Source organism: Jatropha curcas, chromosome 6 (genome assembly GCF_041381405.1).
Source record: "Jatropha curcas cultivar XTBG-Jc1 chromosome 6, XTBG_Jcur_1.0, whole genome shotgun sequence".
Taxonomy (NCBI): domain Eukaryota; kingdom Viridiplantae; phylum Streptophyta; class Magnoliopsida; order Malpighiales; family Euphorbiaceae; genus Jatropha; species Jatropha curcas.
The window spans coordinates 23,075,189-23,086,197 of record NC_143156.1 but is presented as its reverse complement, the minus strand read 5'-3'; the positions used below and the strand labels follow the sequence as shown (position 1 = coordinate 23,086,197).

At 30.0% G+C, this 11,009-nt stretch overlaps 1 protein-coding gene across 1 annotated transcript; it reads right to left on the bottom strand.

Annotated features, from left to right (window-relative positions):
• Positions 1 to 8,097: 8,097 nt before the first annotated feature.
• On the bottom strand, positions 8,098 to 10,247 carry LOC149495742 (WAT1-related protein At1g68170-like). Its single transcript, XM_089723057.1, has 6 exons — positions 9,889 to 10,247; positions 9,699 to 9,761; positions 9,496 to 9,612; positions 8,991 to 9,402; positions 8,579 to 8,730; positions 8,098 to 8,456 (listed from the first exon to the last, which is right to left on the bottom strand). Exons 1-6 carry the CDS (start codon positions 10,083 to 10,085, stop codon positions 8,219 to 8,221), a joined length of 1,179 nt encoding a protein of 392 aa, XP_089579183.1. The 5' UTR covers positions 10,086 to 10,247; the 3' UTR covers positions 8,098 to 8,218.
• Between the last annotated feature and the right edge of the window lie 762 nt (positions 10,248 to 11,009).

The following is an 11,009-nucleotide window of genomic DNA, read 5'->3' as shown; positions in this document are numbered from 1 at the left end:
ATTTTAGGAGTAATATTTTTTACGTCATCGTCGTCTTCAAAACTTTTGATTAGTTTTTTAAGAAGTTTAGCTTTAGTTTCTTGATCTTCAATATCATTAACTATTGTTAATAAATTACTTTGATCTTTAGATAACATGTTTAAAGAAAATTTTGATGAACTGGAAGAACTTGAAGTAGTTCCTAATTCATCAATTTGATTTTCACTCTCATTAGTCTCAGATTCCGAAGAATCCGAATCAATATAGAGTTCGTATATTTTATTTAAAACATTTTCTTCCAAATTTAATTCATGTAATCTTTTATTAAATTTACAAAATTTAGATGTATGCCCTTTTTTACCACAATTATAACAAGTCAAATTTTTATAAGAAGTTTTAGTTGTAGTTTTAGAAGGTTGTTTATTTTTGTTTCTATAAGAAGATTTTGTTCTCTTTTTACTATAAAATTTATCTTGACTAGGTGTATATCTATATTGTTTTTTAGAGTATTTATTTCTATAATATTTTTTAGGTTTATTGGTTTTAGAACATTGACCATCACATCGCTGGTTTGATACGAAATTATAATCAAATTGCTTACAAAATGATCCTAATTCTTTTTTAGTTTTTTGCATTTCATATTTTATTTTTCTTTGAAGTTTTAGATCATGACATATTTGTAAACCTTCCTTTTGAATTATACTAATTAATTGTCCATAGGTTAACTTACTATAAGGTATAGGTTGACCATGTTGTTGTTTAATATGATTTCTAACTTTTTCTCCCAAGAAATAAGGTAACCCAGCTAAAAACTTTTCTTTCCAAAAGCTTTGATTAGAGTCTTCCCTTAACATTAATCTAGTGAGAAAAGTCGTTTTATAATTTTGAAAATCACCTAAATGTTTACATTTTAAATTACTAAGTAACTCGGCATTTTTATCTTTTAAGTGAGATGGATCTCCTATAAAATGAAGTGAAATGGTGAGAATTAAAGATGACACCGCATCTTGAATTACTTCACCATTTTCATCATATATAGGTTCACCTTCATCATTTATTTGAATTGAATTTAGAATTTCTAAATGTTGTTGGTCAGTGAGATGATAATCCCACCATCCTTTAAGTTGGCCGGTAAATCCAGCAATTAAGATTTCTGCTATAGCTTTATCAGAAATGATTGACTGTGTTTTATAAGCATTTGCAGCCATTGTCATTTGTTGCAAAATACTTAAGATATTATATTCACTTAAACCATCTATGTTCCATTCATAGATTGTTGAAGCATTATATTTAAATTGAGATATAGTATTAGGTTTATCAACAATTCCTAAGTCTGGTGCTTTATTTACTATTTCTCTATGATGATTTATAGGATTGATTTCAAATTGTTGAATATTTTCTGAGTCAGGTTCACTAACATCAGAGTTGGTGTTTTCTTCAATTATATTTATGTTTCTTGATGCTGATGATTGAGGAGTATCCTGAGCTACATGTTGGGTAGTCGCAGATCTAACTTGAATTTTACTTAATTGATCTTTTAATTGATGTACAAATTCTTTTTTACTAGATTGAGAAATTTGATAAGGTTTAAACATATGAGTTTTTACCTTTTCTTTACCTTTTACAGTCTCATTTACAATTGGTTTATCTTCTAATAAATTTTCTATTCGTTTTAATTGTGTATTTAAACAAATTAAACTTGCATTACTAAAATTATTTTGTTCAATTAATTTATTATTTGTATCATTTTCCCTTATATTTTTAAATGGAGCACAGACAATTTCATGATCTTGATGTTTTAATTTACTAATTGTTTTAGGTGGAAAATCACTTTTAATTGTTTGATCATTTACTATCCATTCTGGTCTTTTATCTCTTACAGTAATTGGATTTAAACTTTTATTAGAAGAATGTTCTTTAATAAATTTATACCAATCAAAGAATTTAATGTCAGTTTGAGTATTTAATTTATAATCTAAATATTCATATTTTAATTCTTCAAAAGTATATTGTTTTAATATCTGTTTCATTTTGTTGGTATAAAATTCTTCAAAATCTTGATGCTAAATTTGTAATATATATATATATATTACAAGATGAGTCCTACAGTCGGATATTGTGCAAAGACCCTCTGAATATACATAGCTGGCCTAGATTACGAGTAAAGTCTAAGCGCCACAAGGGTGTCAAAGGCTACAATGTTCAGGCACCGTGACATTAAAGGGTAATAGGGCTAATGATGTTTTCGAATTAATTCATTCTGATTTGTGTGGCCCAATGAGTGTCCAAGCTAGGGGTGGTTGAGTATTTTGTGACTTTCACAAATGACTACTCAAGGTATGGGTCTATTTACTTATTGCATTGTAAGTCTGAATGCTTTGAAAAATTCAAAGAATTTAAGGCAGAAACAGAGGAGTGACATGGAAAATATATCAAGTTACTATGGTTTGACCGTGGTGGCGAATACCTCTCTAGGGAATTCATTGCTTATTTATTAGAACAAGAAATTATTTCACAATTGTCTGCACCTGGTATGCCACAACAGAATGGTGTAGCAGAAAGGAGAAATGGATGCTTATGGAAATGGTTAGATCAACAGTGAGTTATTCATATTTGCCACTTTCTTTCTAGGGACATGCAATTGAAACAGCAACATATATTTTGAATTTAGTTCCAAGTTAGTACCTTTGACTCCTACAGAACTGTGGACTGGGCGTAAGCCTAGTCTAAGACATGTTCGGATGTGGGTTGCCTAGCCCATATGCTAAAAGGGAAAGCAGATAAGTTGGAATCAAAAACAGACTTGTGTTACTTTATTGGATATCCTAGAGGAACGAAAGGTGGTTTATTTTATAGTTCTAAAGATAAAAAGACCATTGTTAGCACCATTGCACATTATCTCGAGGAGGACAATATTCTAAACCATATTTCCAAAATCCAATTAGCCTTGTGAGAATTGAGAGGGGATACCATACCTACTAACACATTTCAAAAAAAACATAAAGGTAAACCATTCACAGTCGGTGCTAACATACCATTACCTCTTCATAGTGGGAGAAATGCCAGTACCTAGTCCAATCAACACACAGTTCTAGATTTACCATTACAACCCCAAAATAGTGGCAGTGATGCTAATTTACATACACAACAGGTGGAATCAATTAACATTTCATTATCTGATGGTATTGAAGAAAATATTGAGGAGGCTCCAGAACCTGACCAGGATTCTATTGCACCAGTCATAAACTTGTCGACTTTATGACTAAAGCAAGATGATGGTGTCACTGATTTGGTAGTACCTCATCGTAGTGGGAGAATTAAATGACCATTGGTTCGGTTAACACTTCTAGGAGAAGCTTTTGGAAGGGTACCTAGAGAAGTGAGTACCAAACTAGTATGTTACGATGATGCACTATAAGATAAAGATGCCGATAACTGGCTTGTAGCTATGAAATCTGAGATGGATTTCATGTACTTTAATCAAATCTGAGAACTTGTAGAACCACCTCAAGGGGTTAAACCTATCAGATGGAAATGGATCTATAAGAAAAAGAGGGGTGTAGATGATAAAGTGCAAACTTATAAGGCAAGGCTTATTGCGAAAGGGTATACTTCGAAAGATGGGATCAATTATGAGGAAACCTTTTCGCCAGTAGGCATGCTTAAGTCTATTAGAACTCTTCTATTTATTGCAGCTTATTTCGACTATGAAATTTGGCAAATGTATGTCAAGACAGCTTTCCTAAATGGAAGTCTTGATGAATCAATCTATATGAAGCACCTAGAGGGTTTTATATCTAATGTCCAGAAAAACTTACTTTGTAAATTGAATATGTCTATTTATGGTATTAAATAAACATCTAGGTCTTGCAATACTTGTTTTGACTAGTCGATCAAAACCTTTGGTTTTGAATAGTGCATGATGAGTCTTGTGTGTATAAGAAATGGAATGGTAAAAAGGTTCTATTTCTAGTATTATATGTGGATGATAGTTTGCTTATGGGAAATTGTGTAGGTATGTTGTCTTCTGTCAAAGATTGGTTGTTTGATATGGAGCAACTTGCGATTCAATATATAGAAGACTTGGACGATGCAAGCCTAAGAAAAAGGGACATGCCTGTGTTCTTGACAGCATTCCCGTGTCTCTCTCTGGAGCTTAAAGCAAAAACACGCTCGAGACTAAGAAAGCACGCCCGTGCCGCTCCCTGGAGTTCGGTTTCTATTCAAGTGTCTAGTTACATTTTTGTGTTTTATTTTTAGGGTTTTATGTTTCAGCCCAAACCTATAAATAGGTTGCTTTGTTATTTTGAGGGACTCATTATTTTTAAAACATAATTCACATTCAATAAACTTCTTAGCAAGTTTCATTCCTTAATTTTATTCGTCAGATCAAACGATACTGATCAAAACTCCTGAGGGAGTATAATCGTCTACCCATTCATGTTACCGTTCTACGTCACTGTCTAAGCGGTTTGATAAGAAGGATTTGGGAGAAGCTGCTCATATTCTTGGGATCAAGCTTATACGAGATCGCAAGAAGAGAATGATTTACTTATCTCAAGCACTTATATTGATACCATTCTTGCTCGTTTCAACATGCAAGATTCCAAGAAGGGTTTATGCCTTTCAAACATGGAATCACTCTATCTAAGGATTAGTGTCCTCAGACTCGTGAAGAGATAGAGAGCATGAAGGAGTTCCTTATGCTTCGGCAGTAGGAAGTCTCATGTATGCAATGTTTTACACTAGACTTGATATCTGCTTTATTGTTGGCATGGTTATGAGATTTCAGTCTAACCCTAGGCGAGAGCACTGGACTGCAGTTAAACATATAGTCAAGCATTTAAAAAGGACTAGAGATTATATGTTGGTCTACCAGTCAGGAGATCTTATACCCTTTGAGTACACAGATTCAAACTTTCAGTTTGATAAGGAATCTCGAAAATCTACCTTGGGAAATGTGTTTGTCCTGGGAGGTGGAATCATAAATTGGAGGAGTATTAAGTAAACTTATGTTGCTGACTCTACCATGGAAGCTGAGTATGTGGCAGCCTCTGAGGTAGCCAAAGAAGCAGTATGGCTTAGGAACTTCCTTATGGATCTAGGTGTGGTTCCATCAGTTCAATCTCCTATTACACTTTACTGTGATAATAGTGGGTGGTTGCAAACTCGAAGGAGCCATGGAGTCATAAGAGGGCAAAACACATTAAGCGAAAGTATCACTTGATACGAGACATAGATCAAAGGGGTGATGTGGTGGTGACGAAGATTGCATTGAAAAACAACATGGCTGATCCTTTTACAAAGAGCTTACCAGCAAAGACTTTTGATAGTCATGTAGAAAGAATGAGAGTTAAAATAATAGATGCATGGTTATGAGTCTAAGTGGGAGATTGATAAAGATACTATTAACCATGCAATGTAATAGTATATTTTTTTTGTGTTATTTCTTTGAAAAATTATTTCTTTGTGTTTAATTAGAGATTTGCATTAAATGAATAAATTTTTCAGTATATTTTATATAATGGTGTTAATACATTTTGTTTGTATCTAACTGGGCTAAGTATATGATGATTGTTTTATACTGACTATTAAAATATATTCTCTAGAACATTAGAAATAAGATTTATGTTCTTACTTTTGAATTAATTAATGTGAGCAAATATATATTGTTTTGTGCTTTAATTCATTTATTGGGATAATAATTCTCAGTGTATTGAGTAAAGGCCATTTGTATTTGTGAAATATTAATTAATGATAAAATTCATATTTCGATTTAGAGAATGATGATGTACTTTAAAGAGGTAAACCCTGCAGGTTGATTTTTAATTCAACACATGAAATAAATTAAGCGACAATCTTAAAAATTAAAATTATTATTTAAATAAATTATCATTAATTTATTTTATTTGACAAGCATCTGTAATCTTTACACGGGGAACATAAATTATTATGTTGTGGAAAGTTAAATTAATAAGGAGTTTAATCATGAATTTTTAGTGGAATAATTTATGATTAATTATAATAAGAATATATTGGTCATATATGGGTTCTTATTATAATTTGTAGCCTTATCAATTTATTCCTGCGGTTCCTGCCGTGCATTAATTATTTGAACCGTACGTGGGTTATGTATTTTAAATAATTAAAAGATTAATTTTTTAATTAAAAGTTTATTAATTAATTTTAATTTAAAAAGGGATAATCTATTTTATTTAAAATATTAACAGCGTGGGTAACAAAACGATTAATCTTATTGTTTGCCTCCCACGCGGATAAGAGATATTATTGTTTTTTGAATACACACTAGATACAGCGCATGGATAATAGAACGGTCAATCTTATAGTTTGCCTCCCACACGGATAAGAGATATTATTGTTTTTTGAATACACACTAGATATAGCAAAGTATTCAGAAAAAAATCCAGTAGTCTATCAAGAAACAGAGGTATTGTGTTTTTCTGTCCACTCAGAAAAATAGGATTCAAAGAATCAATTAAGGTCACACAATAGAAGACTGCAGGGTAACTTGAATATATCTGAAAAGAACACCGGTAAGCGAATCTATGCTATAACAGGTTAGCTCTTATGTGATTTGTATTCTAGTTTGCTTTCATATTGTTTCGATCCTGAGTTGTTTCCGCTGATTAATTCCCGGCTCCCATTAGTTTTTTTGTCGGTTTATTGAGGAATATACTTTGTGGTTTCATCACAATTAAGTCTCAATTTTGAATTAAAAGGTGGTATGATAATGTTAATCCTAATGATTTAGTTGAAAATCGACATGATAATATTTTATAAATGTTAGAGGGCAATGCGCAATTCTAATCTTATAGAATCTAGTGTGAAACCTATTTACCCATTATGAAAAATCTCGTCTTAAAAGTAAATAAAATTTGCTAAATTAAATGAATTTCACGAAATTTTGTAGAATTCATTTGAAAATCTAAAATGTTGTGTTTGGAATAAAAAAAATATACAAATTTAAATTCTGCCAATTGAATTCTATGGAATTGAGTATGTCTAACTCGAATTCTATTAAAATTGATGGAATTTATAAATGAATTCTACAGAATTGATCATTGAAATATTTATTGACAAAATTACCCTTCCACTATAAACTCAACTATTTTTACTTTTTTTTTTCTTTTTTGTTCATTTTCTTTGAAAAATTCCAAATTATAACAACGTTATTTCTTTAAATCCAATAATGACGTTATTTTATATTTTCATTTTTTTTCCTTTTTTTTTTTTCAAAAATTTCAAACTAGTAATCACGTTTTTTCTTTTGACGTCTAGTAATAACGTCAGTTTTTATTACTATGAAAGTATAAAAACTGAGTATCAACAATTGTTTTTAAATGCAATGAAAAACAAAAATAACATTCTTAATATTTTTTTAGTTTCCAAATTAATTACTTAAATGAATAAAATATTTTACATCAATTAAAAATAATTATTATGATGAATGTTATTGCTTATATAATTAATTAATTAGCATGGAATATTAGTGTACTTATTTATATGAAATTTATTATTTATATTTTCAATAAAAAATGACAAGTTATTATATTGTACATAGTAAATATAATTGGTGTTTTGTTATTTATTTTTGTTAAATTATTATATCAAGGGTATTATAAGAAATAAAGACAAATAAATTTTCATTTAAGAATTCATTCTAAACATAATTTTGTGGAATTCAATTGAATTCCTTATTTTAAATTGTAGCATACCAAATACAACAAATTCATTTACAAATGAATTATACTTAGAATTCATTTACAAATAAATTCTATAGTCATAATTCATTTGTTCCAAATGGTCTCTAAATATTTCTAGACCTGAACAAATAAAATAATTATTAATTGTAATAAAGTCTTGTAGTATCAACTTATAATTGTTCAAAAATGCTCTCCTGAAAGGTAAAACACTTCCTAAATCTTAGTATTATGAGATATTAAAATTGATGAATGATCTTTAGATGCCATGGATACTTTTGAAACCACTCCATTTTGTTAAAATTATGCCCTTAAAGAAAACCTACTAGGCAATCGATCTATATCGGTTTAGCACAAAAAAAATATTGGCAACTTTTCAAAATGTAATTGACATAAGTTTTTGTAATTTGGCATATTTCCCAATATGATTTATTAGAAGAAAAATAGAACATACAAGTTACAGAAAAAAAATTACAAATTACAAATTGAAGAGTGAAACATATGCTAATTTATTACATTTAGGCCTCTTCTTTTGTATTTTCTTCTTCTTTCTCATGTATATTTTCTGATAAATTTTTATCTACCTTGCCTCTATTGCAATTTTCACAATTTTGGGAGTTGCTATTTGTAGTTGACATGATTTCTATTTCTTCTGAGATTTTCAGTGGAATGAGTTGAGATATTTTCTTTGCCTCTGTGTCTTTGCCCCACAACACTGTATATAATCCGCACACTATCAAAGTTGCTCCTAATATGCTGCAATTTTTATAAGAAAAAACATGATTAAGTTATTAATAATCTCCTTCCTAAGAATAATTAACGGTTTATTATTCCAATATATTATTATTAAATAGGAAATAAATGTATAAATAATACACCTTCCAACATGTAGTGGCTCATCAATTAGCAGAGATCCCTCTAAGGCAGAAAACACAAGCTGCAGAGGGTTAAAAATGGATGCATACAATGGACCTTTTATGCTTACGCACCATGTGATCAGAGTTATCGTCACACCCTGTACTACTATTCCCTGCCATCATCAACACAAACAATTATTTATGTTAGGTATTTTCTTATTCTATGTAAAAACATTTAATACTACTCTTCTATGTAAAATTTCTTATTCTCTTCTTTCTTTTTCCTAATGAATAAATTAGAATTTATGTCAGAGATTAAATGTGTTTGTTTTATATAGCAAAAAAAAAAAAAAAAATTTATTAATAATTAGATTGCCGGAAAATAGTTAACATATCCATTGCAATATCCGAGTCAATAAGTGTACATATTTACCGCATAGGCTGCAGTGAAGAGCCTTATATTCCAGCCCAATTTCCATTGACTCAAATCTCTATCGATACAAAGGGTAAACACAACTTGTAGGATTGCTGCCACTGAAGCCATCAATGCTGCGCTTGAATAAGGGCATGGAAAATTTGCACTCATTTTCGCCTGAATTATTAACCACACGGAAAATGAGATGCAGTTGCATATAGACAATAAACTACCCAATACTCTAGTGCTATCTGATGCTGCCACGTGTCCTCCATGTGGCTTTACAAGCTTCATCAGATTGACATGGGTTGACCATATGTCAATTTCTGCCCCTTTGAAAAATATTAGCAGCATTGCTCCTCCTATTCCTAGTAATGTACCCATCACCTTTGCTTTCCCTGCTAGGGTTCTTAGTCCCATTTTCTCCAACCTAATTAGTTAAGAGTCACAACATTTTCGCAATCAAGAAATAAATAATTAAACTTATATTTATAAATATATATCGAATACAAACTAGATGTACCCAAAAAGAATGGCTAAGACAAAAGTGACGGCTGGCGTAAGATTAGTCATAGCAGAAGCAAATGTTGCAGATGTCAACACCAAACCTTCCACGTACAGAGTTTGAGTTAATGATCCTCTGCAAATTCTGATGCTAATTAATATCATAACTCATAAACAATTTAGTACATAAAAATAAAATTAATTAAGTTTATATGCACTTACCCTATGAATCCACAAAGAAATGCTTGGAAGAGTATAGTTTTAGTAAGTTTAGGCCTTATCTTCCTGCAAAATAAAATTCAGAAATTATTAATTACAACATCATCGATCCTCAATTTTATATTGCAAAATGCAAAAAAGATTTAAAAAAAAAAAAGAAAAGCAATTATGTAATAATAATAAGGATACTAACCTTTCAAAGATTAGAGCAAGAGGAATCAAGAAAGCAGAAGCAAAAATGAATCTGTAAGCAATAAGAACTCTCAAGTTCATACCATCATAGGAAGCCAATTTGTAGAAGACATTAACACCAGAAAAGGAGAGCTGAGCCACCACCATTAATAAGATTGGCTTCAACTTATGCAATAATTTACGCAATTTCATCAGCATTTTTCACCAGTATCAACACTCTCGGAATTCTGATAAATATATTTATCCAAAAGAAGAAAAAATTAATCAACTCGAATAAAGATCAAGAATTGCAGAAAACATTTTATTTTGCCTTCTTTATAGCATGAGTTGCTTGTTTTGCTTCCATTTTGTCATAAATGGAAACATGACAAAGAATACACAAGTTTATAAAATATGAAAGGTAAGGAGGTGTCCACTACTAAATAATAAATATTGTAAATGAAATCTATTCAGCTTAACTTTAGTTATTAAATACGTACTTGAATTCTATTCTAATTTAAAAAATTGAGTTCAAGCTCTCAGCTTTTTTTATTTAAACACTAACCAAACTATTTTTTTATTTTCTATTTTAAAAAATAAATTCTTAAGGAAACATACACCATGCACATATATTAAAAAAAAAAAAAAAAAAAAAAAAAAAAAAAAAAAGAAGTGGCTGGTAGAAATATATATTTGTGGCGCTTCTTATTTATGTAAAAGTTGTTTTTTAGTTTAAAGCTGTAGGCCATTCATTAACAGTTCTAAGGCTTGATTTGGTTGAAGTGCATCATCTAAGAATACTAAGTATTAAACAAGTCAAGCTTAAACTTGAGGAAGCTCAACTCGTTAAGGCTAATGAGGTGGCACATTATCGTGCTTGTGAATAAATTTATTTATATTAATTATATTACATTTTATAATATAATGAATATATTAATTTTACCATTAATTATTAATTATTATATTAATAATTTGCATTTAAAATTATGACAATTTTTTTACAGACTTGTAGTAAAAAGATATAAATCGTTTATTATTATAACAGTAAAATGAAACTATTTGTAGAATACTAATTCTAGTAAATAATGAAATCATAAATTGTTATATAGTGCAAGAATTGAAAATCATAACCAGCCAAAAAAA

What these genes read in the sequence shown, in the direction of transcription:
- LOC149495742 (XM_089723057.1), bottom strand. Translation starts at nt 10,085, where the DNA reads ATGCTGATGAAATTGCGTAAATTATTGCATAAGTTGAAGCCAATCTTA. An exon ending in GTCTTAGCCATTCTTTTTGG is followed by an intron (nt 9,403 to 9,495) that starts GTACATCTAGTT and finishes TTAACTAATTAG; the next exon opens with GTTGGAGAAAATGGGACTAA. An exon ending in GAGCCACTACATGTTGGAAG is followed by an intron (nt 8,457 to 8,578) that starts GTGTATTATTTA and finishes TAAAAATTGCAG; the next exon opens with CATATTAGGAGCAACTTTGA.